Genomic DNA, 16,970 nt, shown 5'->3' on the forward strand with positions numbered 1-16,970 from the left:
CAGGCCTGTGTGGTGCCACTTTGCAACTTTTCCCACCCTAATCTCGGGCCTATGTAGTGCCGCCCCTACAACTCTGCTGCCTTAAGCCCAGGCCACTATCGTGCCGTGACTGCAACTCTGCCACCCTGAGACCGAGCCTTTTTTTGTGCCATCCTCTGCTGTCTTAAGCCCAGGCCTATGTGGTGCCGTGACTGCAACTCTGCCACCCTCAGACCGGGCCTTTGTCTGTGCCATCCTCTGCTGCCTTAAGCCCAGGCCTGTGTGTGCTGCCCCTGCCTATTTGGTTTTTGCATATATCCAGATTTGCCTGTGCTCAGATACGGACAAGTAAATATTTTATATTGTTGTGCAGATGGGAATTTGCAGGAAAAGTCCACCATATGTAGTCACACTGTTTAATAAACTGTTACATGGGGGTTAATTCTGATAGGAAGTTAGTAAGAAAGAAAATTCATATTTTCTACAGCGTATCCTTAGTAATAGATCTATTATCTATCTGGGAAATGCAGCATAGTCAGTATACACATATACATGAAGCCAGTTCTGCCATTAGGCTGCATGTTGGCTGGTAGGAGATACAGTCAGTGTCCTCACAACAAAGGGCCACTACATTGGGGGGACACTGTGTGCGCTGTGTGTTTACAACTATGCCCAAAGGTGGGAGTAACAGTGTTTGGCAAGTAAACATATGTTGTTTAAAATATATAACAATACATGACTTTTTATGGGTAAGGTACTAACTAAAGGTCACTAGTACATTTATATACAATGTATATAAGTTCATAGGGCAGCCGTGTAATCATAAAAATAGTTCAAAGGAGACCAAACACTATAAACATACTATAAACACTGATCAGCCACAACAGTAAAACCACCTCCTAATACTTTGTAGGTTTCCCCCTAGTGCAGCCTAAACAGCTCTGACCCATCCAGGCATGGACTCCACAAGACATCTGAAGGTGTCCTGTTGTATCTGGCACCAAGACATTAGCAGTAGATCCTTCAAGTCCTGTAAGTTGCGAGGTGGGGCCTCCATGGCTCAGATTTGTTTTTCCAGCACATCCCACAGATTCTCGATTGGATTGAGATCTGGGGAATTTGGAGGCCAAGTCAACACCTTGAACTCTTTGTCATGTTCCTTAAACCATTCCTGAACAATATTTGCAGTGTTGCCGGTCGCATTATCCTGGTAAAAGGAGCCACTGCCATCAGGGAATACCGTTGCCATGAGGGGATGTGCTTGGTCTGCAACAATGTTTAGGTAAGTGGTACGTGGAAAATTAACATCCACATGAATGCCAGGACCCAAGGTTTCCCAGCAGAACATTGCCCAGAGCATCCCACTTCCTCGGCTGCCTTGCCTTCTTCCCATAGTGCATCCTGGTGCCATATCTTCCCTAGATAAACAATGCACACGCACCGGCCATCCTCCTAATGTAAAAGAAAATGTGATTCATCAGACCGGGCCACCTTCTTCCATTGCTCAATAGTCCAGTTCTGGTGCTCACGTGCCCATTGTAGTCGCTTTCGGCGTTGGACAGGGGTCAACATGGGCATCCTCACCGGTGTGCATCTACACAGCAAGCTGCAATTCACTGAGTGTTCTGACTCCTTTCTATCATATCCAGCATTAACTTTTTCAGCAGTTTGTGCTAAAGTAGCTATTCTGTGGGATTGGACCAGACGGTGTAGCCTTCACTGAGCCATGACGCTGTCGCTGGTTCACCAGCCGTCCTCCTTTGAACCACTTTTGGTCGGTACTAACCACTGCATATTGGGAACACCTCACAAGACCTGCTGTTTGGAGATGCTCTGACCCAGTCATCTAGCCATCACAATTTGGCCCTTGTCAAAGTCGCTCGGATCCTTACACTTGCCCATTTTCCCTGCTTCCAAAACATCAACTTCAAGAACTGACTTTTCACTAACTGCCTAATATATCCCACTCCTGGACAGGTGCCATTGTAACATGATCATCAATCTTATTCACTTCACTTGTCAGTGGTTTTAATGTTGTCTGATCGGTGTGTGTGTCTGTATAGGTCTCTTAGGATTACTTGGATGCCTTATACACTGTATACAAATGCACTTGTGACCTTTAGTTAGTACCTTTTATTTCTAAAACTGTCATATGTAATCAGATGGCATTATACTTGTAATGAAGTAGCCTATACACAGACAGTGCTTTACCTGCTAACATAGGGTTTGGTAACCTGTGACTATAGTATTGATCTTTCTCCGAATGAATGTAAATAATAATAATAAAACCTCCTATGTTGTGCTCTGTTTGGCAGGCAGAACACATTGATGCAGCAGCTGGTGTACATGTCAGGTTCAGACTAGGAGGAGTAAGTATTACCGTGATGGATGACTCACAATGTACTTAGCATTATTGAGGCACCTGTTATACACAGCTGATTTGTTAAGTAACAACTTACATATCTGCTGTAATGTGTCCCTGGTCTTGAATTTAGTTAATTCTACTAATGAACCTGAATGATGAGCAGTTTGATGGCGTCTCAGATGTCATTACATATTGCACTCTAAGCCGCTGTGTGTAATAATTTACTCCTGTGACTGTAATACGTCTCTGCTCTTATCTTTCAATCCGTTTTATATCCATCCATCAATGTAACCAAGTTCAAAGAGCCACAGTACAGCTCAATAATGTGGTTATACAGTTCTGTGTAATATCTAGATGCGGTAACAAGTTCAGTGTGTTCTTTTATCTCGGTATAGCTTAGATACATATTAGACAGTATATGGTTAATGTATGGAATGATTTCAGTTATTGTACAGACCACAATGTTTATCTTCCATGTCACTCTCTCTAGTGGTGTCCATTTCCTGCCCTGCACTTACCATAACTAACTACTTATATTCTGTATATATACTTTCATGCGCAGCAGATCTAATACATTAAGTGTTCTATCTTTTTCTGTCCTATTCTGTAAACTAGATCCAGAACATACTATGAGGATAGTGTAATAACTGTATTAACATGATCCCTCCCCTCCAGGCATAGGACAAACCCTTCAGATAAATGACTCCTCCCCCCTTGCTTTCTCAGTCTATGATTGGTCCCAGCATAGAAGGCAGTTTGGGATGGGACATTTGTGTCCGCTGCCATGTTCCTGTTTTGGGAAAGGAAAATTACTGATAAGTATGATATAAATTTTCAGTGTTCCCATTCACCTCCACATAGTACATGGACACCAACGGGACGTACTAAGGCAGCCCCAAAAACAAAGATAGGGATACGTTGCTTACACACAAATCAATAATAAGCCATCTGCAACCTAGTGATTACAGGGAATTCATGCAGATATATATCATGCCATTTAATAATAGGTAGGAAACATGTTGGTGGAGCATTAGCTTAACAAGCCTATGATGTGGGATAGTCCTTGTAGAACTATTTCCAAGTCCATGGGGTTCTAGGACCACTCACAAGGACTGCCTTGCTGGATGCATTCCATGCTTGGTATGGATACAGGACTTTGCCGCAGTAAATCCCTCATTCATCCTCATTACTGTATAGTGGGATTCATTGTTTCTCAGCTCAAGGATTTACCTTCACCCACGTGACCATATAAAACTTGTGCTATGATTGATTCTCTCCTCCGAAGTTGAGGAAGCGGGTTACGTCATTTCTAACTAGCGTTAAAACAGATTTCTGTAGGCGTAAAGGAAATGCTGCCTACATGACGTGTTACCCAATAAGAAACAGACATCCGTGTTTGTATTCCTGACACAATGAACCACTTCACCAGAGAACCTTTTCCTTCAGATGGAATGAAGGTTGAGGCCACCGTTGAATCTTTCAGCTGATGTAGACAGTCATCAATGCTCCCACTTTTAGTTCTTAGAAACATGTCCTGATTTACCTGTTGAATTTCAAATGACAAGGATTGTGGGGGAAACATTTTCTAGGTTCTGAGGATTTTATAAGACTTCCTGTTCCAGAACATATTTACCTGGATTATCTTTCATCCAGCTGAGGAATCAGCCGGTCAGCAGATATTGGGGTAGATGGAGATCTTTAGGGCTTGTAGATTGAGCTGTGCACAATATGCACTGTGCATGCACAGAATAGGCGGCACTATGCATGAACTGCCCCAATGTGCCCTCTCCTGCTCAGATGGGGAACTTGTAAGGTGGAAAAATGTTTTCTAAAAGATCATATTATTAGAGATGCTCAGGCTCGGTTCCTCGAGAACCGAACACACCCGAACTTAGGGAATCCGAGTGCCAAGTCGAGCCAGCTTGGTACTGTCGCGCTCCCTCGGAACTGAAAACGAGGCAAAACGTCATTGTGACGTCGTCGGATCTCGCGAGTTTTGAATTCCGTTTTAGGATCCAACATAGGAAGGGAGGATGGACCCCCATTTTTCTTTTCTGCCACTGCTGTGTGCCAATGTGTCCTAGATGTGCTATGAACTGCCGTGTGTTTCTGCCATTGTAGGAACATAAAAAGAGCAAAATTATGTGATTTTAGTATATTTTAGAATTTTTTCGAAAAAATCCAAAACCAAAACCAAAATACACGAGGGTGGTTTTGCCAAGACCAAAACACGAGGCTAATCCAGATCCAAAACCAAAACCAGTTCACAGGGGTCAGTGAGCATCTCTACCTATAATATAGGCACAACGAATGAAAAAAAGCAATATCCGCTTCAGAGGTGAATCCACAATCAGAAGCAGCTAGCTGGTGGTGACCACTGACATCATCATCCGTGTGTATTTGCACCTGCCCTAAGGCACCTGCAGGTGATACCGTGTATCTGTGTTTCCGTGCTGGGCTGCCTTGCTGGTCATTGTGCTAACACACTCACTGTACTTGGCCTATGTTAGAGCTCCTCTTACCTCCTCCGTTCCTCCTCTCTAGTCGTAAAGTGTCAGACATGAACGTGGCGGCATATGCACATGAGTGTTCAACTTCTGTTGTGCACATCTGCTGTAATGAAAGTGTATTTTACACTTAGATGGATGCACACCCAACTCGGCATCATCCCCTATAGTGGAGACTCCCCCGGGTGTTACGTATTGGGGGGCAGACAGGACTTGTCCAAAAGTGCATTTATCTATTAATCCTACTTGTTTCCATTGAGAAGTAATACAGATTCTAGTCACTCTACAACAATGGGGCACCTGGGAAAACTATGTCTTGTGTGGATCAAACAAAGCAATAGAGAGCAGTGGAATTGTGTTTCTTGGTGCGTGCATGTAGCTACAGGTAACCTGTGACTGTGCCCAGATTTGTGTGCTACAAAATGCTCATAAATTAATTACAGTTACATGATTTTATTAAATGAACAGACTGAGGGATTCACAGTCTCACAGTTTCTAACCATAATTTAGTGTTTCTTTTTCATTTGCAGACAAAATTCCCACCCAATATATATTACAAGCTGTTTACTCACAGACCCATTGTGGATCTTTGTGCCAATAGCCCCAAGGATTATACTAAGCAATGTGTGAAACAGCTGCTGCCAAAGCAGATCCACAACCAGGGCGCGATTCCAGAGCAGGACCGTGGCGGCTGGTACTCTCGTGTGGAGAACAATGGCTGGAGGCTGCTGGCGCTAAGGGTCAGTGACCGGAGACACTTTTATTATCCTGTAGATGCCGTATAACCTTATATAGAAACTTATATAACCTTCATTTACAGAGCTTTGCATTTTACACTCATGTTTATAAATGACAATATGCAAACAAAGTATATTCTCAGTAGAAAATGACTAATGCTACCATTAGCTGAACCAAATGCTACCATTAGCTGAACCTGGGCAATCATTAGGGGGCTCCTAAAACACTGAATGAGGTATAGAATGTACTCATGTGAGCCTGCTGTCTGTGCTGCTCTGGGAGTGATGTGACACCGCCAGTCTGAGGAGCTGAGGCGGTCGCCCCCACCTCCCGCTGCCAATGTAGGAAGCAGAGGGGCCGTCGCTTCTGAATGGAGGGGGAGGGGCTTGCACCAGCCCCTGCTAGTGGCCATATAATCATCATGATCACCATTTATTTATATAGCGCCACTAATTTCGCAGCGCTGTACTCATTCACATCAATCCCGGCCCCATGGGAGCTTACAGTCTAAATTTCCTAACACACACACACAGACATAGAGAGAGAGACTAGGGTCAATTTGATAGCAGCCAATTAACCTACTAGTATGTTTTTGGAGTGTGGGAGGAAACCAGGGCACCCGGAGGAAACCCACGCAAACACGGGGAGAACAAACAAACTCCACACAGATAAGGCCATGGTCGGGAATTGAACTCATGAATCCAGTGCTGTGAGGCAGAAGTGCTAACCACTAAGTCACAATGTTGCCCGTATAGTTTACTGATTATTTTTACACATAAACATTGTTTTGTATAAACAAGGTGTATGTTCCTGTATACTAGTAGCGGATAGCAGTTTACAGTCCCTCATTCGTACCATGATAAGTGTACAGTGTACTGGTCTGATTCATCTTCGGATGCAATGTGAAAGTACTTGTGTTTTAAAAGAATCGCACGCAGCACCTGTATTCAGGTACAGGCAGATCTAAAGATACGTTTCCATCTGGGTATAAGTGCGCTGCGGGTATATGTTACTTGCCGTATGTAGACAGACCACAGGATACGCACATGTATATGTGCAATATAATGTATCAGCAGAATGCAGGCAAGACAAAAGATTTTATAAAAGAAATGAACAAGTCTTAACACTATAATTATTAATAAAATATGTTATTAAAAAAAAATGTTTTATTTATTATTATTTTTTACATGAAATGATTACATCCAGATGTCTACCGTACATAAAATGCATTTTTTAAAGTTTCTCCTACTTGCATACATATAGCAAATCAAAGTATACAAAATACAAAAATGGCGCAACCATGATAGAATCAGAAAGCGGCTTGTAGCAAATTCAAAGTAGGTAACACCGAACCATACCAATAACAGAACAGGCAAATAACACAGAACTTGCTGACATGCGCCAACACCAGAAATCAGAGCGAGGGAGTAGACTTTGCAATAATAATCAAAAATAACTCCTATCGAGATACATATATATATATGTTCTAGCATGCAATTGTGTAGTCATCACTATCAATCAGTAGCTGGTGCAAGTGATACGGCTAAAAAGCGCGTACCTCAGAGATGCTCAGAGCTCGACTCTGCCGCATTTGTGTGCATTTGACTTCAGCACACCCCTAATGTACATTCCTTACGTGTGTGTACGTCCCTTGTGCCCCCGTTCTGTCCTTCCAGTTGTAGGCATTGGGAAGAGTCATTTGAATGCTCACATTAATTGGATGCAATTGCGTTCACTGCCCGTTGCTGAGCTTGCGCAGAGCAGTTTCAGGTAAGATACGGTACACAGCGAGACTTGTGTCTGAAGATGAATCAGGCCCTATGTATCTACTTGTGGAACTAAAAATAAAAACTACTAAAATGTCTGGGCTGAGCAAAGGATGAAAAATCCTTATATAGACATTAATAGCAACAGTGCCACCTACCTGTGTACAAGTATGCGTTGTGTTACTATTATACAGGAGCTAATTATGCTAGCGACGTTGTTTGTTTATGAACATAGTAACCTGGAGTATAATGGCGTTTGTCAGATCACGTCGTCAGGTATTGCTGACTCACGCAGTTATAATACACACAGTTCAGTCAGCTTCAATCAGATCCTTTTGGATGAAAATTTTGTTACTAAATAAATCAGAATATTGATCAATTTGGCAAAATATAACGGTTTAAAAGACAGTGGTCCTGATTCATCAAGAAACGCATACTGAGCACAATGTTTGTTTGTTTTAAAACGCATGAATTTCTGCATATGTACGCCCCAATTCAACAAGGAGCGGAACTGAAGATACGTGTGGTGATGAATACGGGTGCAGGTCTGCTGTGCTATACTACATAAGACACTGCAGGATACGTCCAATAGCTATGAGGAATATACATTCTCAAAAGAATGCACAGGAAAAAAAAAGAACCATTCAGTCACCTGTTCATTATATAGTCAATGATAAAAAAAGTTTTTCTTTACATCCCCCCACCATAAAATACACTGAGGTCTACATTATTATAGTACTTAATGTCTATTGAACATAAAATCCATTTTTACAGTTGCTTGTGATTGCAAACACATGTTATAGCAGGCATGCAATACTGTCATCACTAATAATCAGGACTTAGACTAGCCCTGTAGCTGGAGCAAGAGATGTGGTTGGAAAACAAGTAACTTTGAGATGTCCAAAGCTTGATTCGGACATGGCAGCGTGTGCTCGAGTTTGGCACGCCCCATTCCCGCACTGAAATTGTAAGCTGTAGTAAGCTTCCTTTGTGTACGCAGAAAAATTGAACGTTGCTGCGTAAATTCTGGTTCTGGGCATGTGCAGATCAGATTTGCGGATTATACGCCCAAATGCCGTTCCTTGATAAATCGGGCCCAGTGTGTCCAACTGAATACCAATATATAAAACCTGCATTGTATCTAGGAGTTATGTCTGAGTATTATAAGCAGCTCAGCACCGCTATAACCACGTCAGTACTAAACACATTCTCACTAATCACTTCTATCTCTTCAGGTCTTTGACAGCTTAGATGAAGTGACCGCAGCTGATAACAATAAAAGATTACAGTTCAACCACAGTAAACTGAAGAGAAAACAGGATGTATTAAAAATACAGAAGCAAAGAAAGATTGAGTGGATGAGAAAGATGTGAGTAGATAGCGCGGCGTTATCTTGTGTCACTCAGTGTGTAATCAGACGCTGAGGCCTGCCCTGCACTACAGGACTACACCATGGCTGCTGCATCGCCACACAGAGGGTCATGTACTGACTGGACTAAATGCTGACACATGGGACTAATTGTCCATTGTGTGCTTACACAGGTTCACGTACCAATTCCACTTTTTGTGCAACAGTTTGTGAGATTGTGGTCTGTCCTAGGAACAATTGTCTTAAATAAACAAGTGCATACATATAAATGCGGTTTCCCTGTGCCTGGATGGCGAGGTAGGGGTCTCATTCATGATTTAAAATTCTTTATTTTGGTTGGCCAATCATTATAACAAGATCATACAACAGTGTAGCTGAATTGTAAATAGAAAACCATGTAATTAAGACAAACTGCGGGTTTGAAAAAGTGGAGCTGTTGCCTATGACAACCAATCAGATTCTAGTTATCATTATATAGAATGTACTAAAGAAATAACTAGAAACTGATTGGTTATTATAGGCAACATTTCCGCTTTTTCAAGCCCACAGTTTAGTAAATATACCCCAGAGTACCAAAGTCTAACATAAAACATTTTAAAATGGCTAAATGAAAGGTCAGCAGAGAGCTGTGGTACAGGAAAATATTAGCATTTTTTAAGGATTAGAGGATTAGAAAAATAATGAGATTATGGTGGATCGGGAGTGAGCGGGGGAGGAAAGTGGGTTGAGGGGGGGGAGGGGGGTAACGGTACAGGATCAACGTAAGGAGGAGGTCAGTGACCTTGTCAGCTCATCTAAATGTAATTAGAGGGTAGTTACCAAGTGTTGGTATGTAGTGAAGGACGGACAGCACAGTTATGGGGGATTATTAGTGGTGGATTTCTCACCGTGCATGGGTCAGTGTGGGGGCATCAAAAGGGGGGGGGGGGAGAAGGGTTAAGATCTGGTCTCGGCGATCAGCCATCGAGCTCATACCTGCCTAAACACATGACCTCTATCATGCAGCTAGTAAGTTATTTTGCCCATGGTCACTCTATGCCAAATTTATATGCCTTACCTTGTAGCCCCAGCCAGCTGCTGCAGATCCTAGAATGGGGGCAGCTGACTTTGTCACGTGACTACATTACAAGTAGTGTGCATGTTAAGAGTACACACATACAAACATGTTTTCTTCTGTTATGAAACACTGTTCCATGTTCTTCTAATCTTAGGTATTATGAAGGAAGTCTGCATGCCCAGACTGCAGATCCAAACACTGCAATTCTTGTCCAACGGGCTACACAAGGAGTGATCCAATCTGTAGAGCAACACGGCCCTCAGGCCGTCCTGGACTGGGAGGTGGACGAACTGCTGACCTGGACTAATGCGCTCAACTATGAAGAGTAAATATGCAGACTGCTCTGTTATATACTATATAAGTAGTGAAGTATAATGTATATAGTATACTATATACTACAGTAGTCTCCTTCCAAATGATGTTAGAAATTCAGCTGCTGACAGTGAGAAAAAAATGTAATTCACTATGTCAGAAAAACAAGACTAATTGGAGTCATAGGAACTAATAAGCAGAATATACAAGTAGAGCTTGTTAGCAGAGGACATCTGTGTTATACTGTGCAGGGTAGTACATTACCAAGATACGTGGCCTGAAATCTATTCTATTTATTGGAGCCAGAATAATGTGCAGTGGTATCCCAGAGCTACACTGTATTCTCTTCTGGAGACGGGCTTGTTATATCCTCTTACATGAACCAGCAGTGTACCTAGTACCTCTTCTGTACAGGGAAAGAGCTAGCATTAGTACCTGTGCAACATGCAGACTCATGGCCAGCTGTCTGGTGATACCAACTACAAATGTATAACTGAAGGATTGTACCAACTAATCACTCAGCATGTATGCACTCATCATCTCCCGCCTGGACTACTGCAACCTCCTCCTCACCGGCCTCCCTCTCCCCCATCTCGCCCTGCTCCGATCTGTACTCAACACAGCTGCTAGACTCATCTTTCTCTCACGCCGCTCCTCCTCTGCCTCCCCTCTCTACCAGGCCTTACACTGGCTCCCCATCCCCTACAGAATCCTCTTTAAACTCCTTACTACCACCTACAAAGCTCTCTCCCAGTCTACTGCTCCCTATATCTCTAACCTCCTTACCATTCATACTCCTGCCCGCTCCCTGCGCTCGGCAAATTACCGTCCCCTCTCCTCCACTCTTATTATCTCTTCCCACTCCCGAGTCCAAGACTTCTCCCGAGCTGCCCCCCTGCATTGGAATGACCTCCCTCGCTCCATCCGTCTCGCTCCCAATCTGTGCTTCAAACGGGCACTCAAAACTCACCTGTTCCTGAAAGCCTACCACCCATCCACTTAACCCCTCATGCACTCTGCTTGTTCTCCCCCCTCTCCACTGGTCCCTTTTTCTCCCTTGCACCACTGCCTCCCTTTGTGCCTGTTTTGTCCACCCTCCCTTAGGATGTAAGCTCTCATGAGCAGGGCCCCTCTCCCCTCCTGTCTCCATACCGACTCTTCTGCTCCGCCCTCTCTCCATTTGTCTGCCTGGAGCTTCTAAAGCATTGGTACTTAGTGTTTATTGTTCTGTAATATTTTACCCTGTATGGTCTACTGTTTGTACTATGTAAGGCGCTGCGAAAACCCTGTGGCGCCCAACAAATAAATGATAATAATAATAATAATGATAATAACTATAAATGTATAACCAAAGGAATAAAAACAGAACAAAAAATAATCTAAAATCACTGCTAAGATGAGCCTTGCTCACCATTGTAGGCCTTTATTTAATATCTCTGCTTACATTATACTAATAATATACTATGATAAGTGTGTAGCGGTGGGGGAACAAACAGCACAAAGTCTGGATTAAGCACTAGGCACCCTTGGCTCTCACCTAGGTTACGGCGGGTGTGATGGTGATTGGAGCCTGTAGAAGATGTGCTCACAGGGACAGCATGGCCTAGTGCACATCATTTTGTTCAATCCAGTGTTTTTATAATTAATATGGGGGCAATGCTGGTATAATCAATGTATGCAGTAAACTGCATTACTACCTAAATCCCCATTTTTTTCTTAACATGGCTCTACAAATCTCCAAGTACTGAGCATGTTATATTGAATGTACCCCAGCCCAAGTTCAACATCAGTTCCCTTACACACAACAGAAGTACACATACGTAGTGTAACCTGCCTCCTTAAGTCCAGGCCTGTGTGGCATTTCCACTAATCTAGGCTTGTACATGGGTGTAATAATATGTCCAAGTGCTGTAGTAATCAACTATTATTGAACATATTTATTTGCTTAACCCTAGACTAATCCACTGTTCTCTTACAAGGTACATTGGCGGATGGAAGGCAATTGGAACAAGTAAATCATCCTCTGCATTCAAAGGTAAAGTATTTCTGAGTCCTCATGTTGTTCTTACGGATGGGAAAAGTGATAAACAACCCTGGGCCGAACTTGCCTTTCTAGACAGCATAAACAATTCTACTTTCCCATATTATCCTTCTTGTCCTACAGTCTTCTACATTACCATCGTAGTCATGATCTCCATTGCTGTTCATTACCACTATATATGTATTTTCCCAGTTCCTCTTTACCACCATAAAATGATGACCTAGAGCCACTATTCCCATCCTTATTCTTTACCATCACAGTTTCATGAGCTTTATTCCTCTTAACACCATATAACGATAACCACACTCCTCTTCATTGCCACCATAGAGCCATAACCCACATTCCTCTTCATTACTACCATAGAGCCATATCATCCACATCTCTTCATTATCACCATAGAGCCATAACCCACATTCCTCTTTATTACTACCATAGAGTGATGACCCTTGTTCCTCTTTATTACTACCATAGAGTAATGACCCCCATTCCTCTTTATTACTACCATAGAGTCATGACCCCCCCATTCCTCTTTATTACTACCATAGAGCAATGAGCCCCCCGTTCCTCTTTATTACTACCATAGAGTCATGACTCCCCCATTCCTCTTTATTACCACCATATGGCCATGATCCCCCCATTCCTCTTTGTTACTATCATAGGGCCCTGACCCTCATTCCTCTTTATTACTTCCATAAGGCCATGACCCCCCCATTCCTCTTTGTTACTATCATAGGACCATGACCCTCATTCCTCTTTATTACTTCCATAGGGCCATGACCCCCCCATTCCTCTTTATTACTACCATAGGGCCATGACCCCCCATTCCTCTTTATTACTACTGTAGAGCCATGACCCCCCCATTCCTCTTTATTACTACCATAGAGCTATAACCACCATTCTTTTTAATTACTACCATAGAGCCATGACCCCCCCATTCCTCTTTATTACTACCATAGAGCTATAACCACCATTCTTTTTAATTACTACCATAGAGCCATGACACCCCCCATTCCTCTTTATTACTACCATTGGGCCATGACCCCCCCATTCCTCTTCATTACTACCAGAGTTATGACCCCCATTCCTCTTTATTACTTCCATAGGGTCATGACCCCTCCCCATTCCTCTTTATTACTTCCATAGGGTCATGACCCCCCCATTCCTCTTTATTACTACTGTAGAGCCATGATGCTCCCATTCCTCTTTATTACTACCGTAGAGCCAAGACCCCCCCATTCTTCTTCATTACTACCATAGTGCTATGACCCCCATTCCTCTTTATTACTTTCATAGGGCCACGACCCCCCCATTCCTCTTTATTACTACCATAGAGCCAAGACCCCCCCCCCCCATTCCTCTTTATTACTACCATAGGGCCATGACCCCCCCATTCCTCTTTACTTCCATAGGGCCATGACCTCCCCATTCCTCTTTATTACTACCATAGGGCCATGACCCCCCCATTCCTCTTTACTATCATAGGGCCATGACCCTCATTCCTCTTTATTACTACCATAGAACCCTGACCCCCCCCCCCCATTCCTCTTCATTACTACAGAAGAGCCATGATCTCCATTTCTTTTCTTTACTACTATAGAGAAATGATCTTTAATTCATCTTCATTACTAACATGGAGCCACAAGTTCTATTTTTCTTTATTATTACCATAGAGCAGGGGTGTAAATGTTTTTTTGGTCCAAGGGCCACATTGGGAGATTGTACTCACTTGGTGGGGTCACAATAAGATGTCAACTTCCTAAAACATTTAAAATAGGTAGAATATGCTCAGGAAAAAAGAAACCTCTGTGCAGCTATGCCATACATTTCAACATTGTGAAAGTCCCCATGGGGATAGAAGCTTGAGCTTGTGTTTCGTAGCAAAGGGGTTGTGACTAAGAAGTTAAGGGTGTGTGGTCATGCTATTAATTCACATGGTCATGACCTTCACCTGTAATACATTTCTTACTCCCACCCGCATATATCAGCATTCAGACCTTACCTGGTTCCGTACTTGCTGTCTGCATTATTATGATCATTCTACTTATCTGTGATGAGGACAGAGTGGCTTCCCGGAAGCAGCAGCAAAACTTAGTCTCAAAACACGAGTCGCAGTCTGGCAGCCGACACAAGTATAGATGATTCATTCTGATTTGCTGCCAGACTGGCTGATCTCATTGTCAGTCTCCACCTCCTATAGCTCCGGTGAGACCTTTGCAGTATGAGACAACACACTTAAAGGGGGTCCAAGACCACCAGAACAGAAATACTACTGTTGTATTTCTATCTTAGTGTCCTGGGTCCTTCTGTATCTGTCCTGACAGCTGAAAAAATGTCCTGGTGGAACCTGAGCCCCATTCTTCTCATTACCACCAGTTATTACTCCATTATTCATTACTGCCACAAAAGCCTGAGACTCTCATTTATTTTTATTACTACCACATTGGAACCATGAGCCCATTTCTCTTCATTGCTAGAGACAGAGCTATGTCCCACACTCTTCTTCATTACCACTGTAGAACCATGATCCCCATTCTTCTCCATTACTACCATAGAGCCATGATCCCCATTCCTCTTCATTACTACCATAGAGCCCCGTGATCCCCATTCCTCTTCATTACTACCATAGAGCCGTGATCCCCATTCCTCTTCATTACTACCATAGAGCCGTGATCCCCATTCCTCTTCATTACTACCATAGAGCCATGATCCCTATTCTTCTTCATTACTACCATAGAGCCATGATCCCTATTCATCTTCATTACTACTATAGAGCCATGATCCTTATTCCTCTTCATTACTATAGAGCCATGATCCCCATTTATCTTCATTACTAGAAGCAGAGCTATGACCCACACTCTTCTTCATTACCACTGTAGAACCATGATCCCCATTCTTCTTCATTAGCACTATAGAGCCATGATCCTCATTCCTCTTCATTATTAGAGACAGAGCTATGGCCCACACTCCTCTTCATTATCACTATAGAGCCATGATCCCCATTCTTCTTCATTACTACCATAGAACCGTGATCCTCATTCCTCTTCATTACTAGAGACAGAGCTATGGCCCACACTCTTCTTCATTACCACAATAGAGCCATGATCCCCATTCTTCTTCATTACTACCATAGAACCATGATCCCCATTCCTCTTCATTATTATAGACAGAGCTATGGCCCACACTCTTCTTCATTACCACCATGGAGCCATGATACCCATTCATCTTCATTACCATTATAGAGTCATGATCACCATACCTTTTAAAAGCCATGAGCCCCGTTCTTTCTTACCTCGTTTTCATTCTCATTCTTCTTCATTACTGTCACAAGGCACAACCCCCATTTCTCTTCATTACCACCATAGAGCCATGATCCCTATTTCTTTTTTTATTATTAGCATAGAGCCATAAGCCACATTCCTCTTAAGTACCTACAGTTATTACACTAATTCTTCTTTATTATAATAAAGCCATGACCTCAGTACTGCATACATTTGGTATAGAGGTATAATAGGTCATAATATTGCTTACACAATACTTAAACTTAGTCATTACATTTGCATACTATGTAGCCTGCACTGAGTGCAATGTTTACAGTAGCAGGAGGTAAAATAACACTCAGCTTAGAGATTTTTGCTTCTGTCTGATACCTCTCTCTCTCCTCTGGGATTATGATCCTCCGAGTGATATTATGAATACACAGCACCTAGCCTGCTGTGAAGCATTTTTGTACAATATATGAGCTTTGTAACTGGAGTTTCATTAGTTCTGGCTCTCAGGGGAATAGGCTCAAGTTCTATTCCATTTATTAAAGCGTAGAAAGTGTTGCTGATCTGCCAGATTTCTCAGGACACTGGATACATCCAACTTTTGTTGCTCAGCAACCAAAGTATTGAGTAGAGAAGCAAGCAAAGCTTCGGCTGTGCTTTTTATACCCCTTCATGCACGAGAATACCTTAAGATTACAAATATACAGGAATTACGGGCCGAGCTACCCCATACCTTGCCTATCAGTAATGCTGGAAACTAGATATGATTCTTGACCTTCCAGAAGTTTGGATTTATTACTCTTTCACAGAACATCAATTTGCAATCTTCAGCTGTATAGCCCAAACACAACCAGTAGATGTCAGTATAATGCACAGATCGGTTGTACTATGAATTAATAACTAAAGATACAAATACAAACACTTATATACATTGGCTAGAACGATTTTATGATAAGGCTAGATTTTAACCAGACCCCCTTTTTAGAAAATGTTGCAGGGATTCATGAGTTTTGTACCAACGTTTTGTTGTTGGAATAGGTAATGGATTACATATTGATTATTCTTATGGAGTGGGTGCAGTATGGTGCCATAGCCAGTTGGTTGTATTCTTACCAATGGCCAATGTAAAGAAACATGGTAACTGCTCATCTGTTAAAATATCTCTTTAGATTACAATACAGACGCATGGTGTAAACATCCTCTAATCATAATCATCATCACCATTTATTTATATAGCGCCACTAATTCTGCAGCACTGTACAGAGAACTCGCCAACATCAGTCCCTGCCCCATTGGGGCTTAGTCTAAATTCCCTAACACACACACAGACACACACACACAGACATAGACTAGGGTCAATTTGTTAGTAGCCAATTAATCTACCAGTGTGTTTTTGGAGTGTGGGAGGAAATTGGAGCACCTGGAGGAAACCCACACAAACACAGGGAGAACAACCAGTGCTGTAAGGCAGAAGTGCTAACCACTACGCCACCTCTAATGATGAATAATTGATTGAATTTGGTGTATTTAAATAAACACAGAACAAAAACTTGCTATATTCCCACAATAA

The 16,970-nt window shown here is 42.5% G+C and overlaps 1 protein-coding gene across 4 annotated transcripts in view; it reads left to right on the top strand.

Moving 5' to 3' along the window:
• The window catches only part of C2H11orf65 (chromosome 2 C11orf65 homolog), a 28,937-nt gene that overhangs the window by 9,992 nt on the left and 1,975 nt on the right, over positions 1-16,970 (top strand). For all 4 annotated transcript variants that reach the window (XM_075198899.1, XM_075198900.1, XM_075198901.1 and 1 more), the window contains exons 5-9: positions 2,295-2,348; positions 5,382-5,591; positions 8,591-8,724; positions 9,936-10,106; positions 12,073-12,128. In XM_075198899.1, the coding sequence (XP_075055000.1) occupies positions 2,295-2,348; positions 5,382-5,591; positions 8,591-8,724; positions 9,936-10,106; positions 12,073-12,128 (625 nt within the window). The remainder of the gene's footprint in view (positions 1-2,294; positions 2,349-5,381; positions 5,592-8,590; positions 8,725-9,935; positions 10,107-12,072; positions 12,129-16,970) is intronic.

The sequence above is a fragment of the Mixophyes fleayi genome, chromosome 2 (genome assembly GCF_038048845.1).
Source record: "Mixophyes fleayi isolate aMixFle1 chromosome 2, aMixFle1.hap1, whole genome shotgun sequence".
NCBI classification, from domain to species: Eukaryota; Metazoa; Chordata; class Amphibia; order Anura; family Limnodynastidae; genus Mixophyes; species Mixophyes fleayi.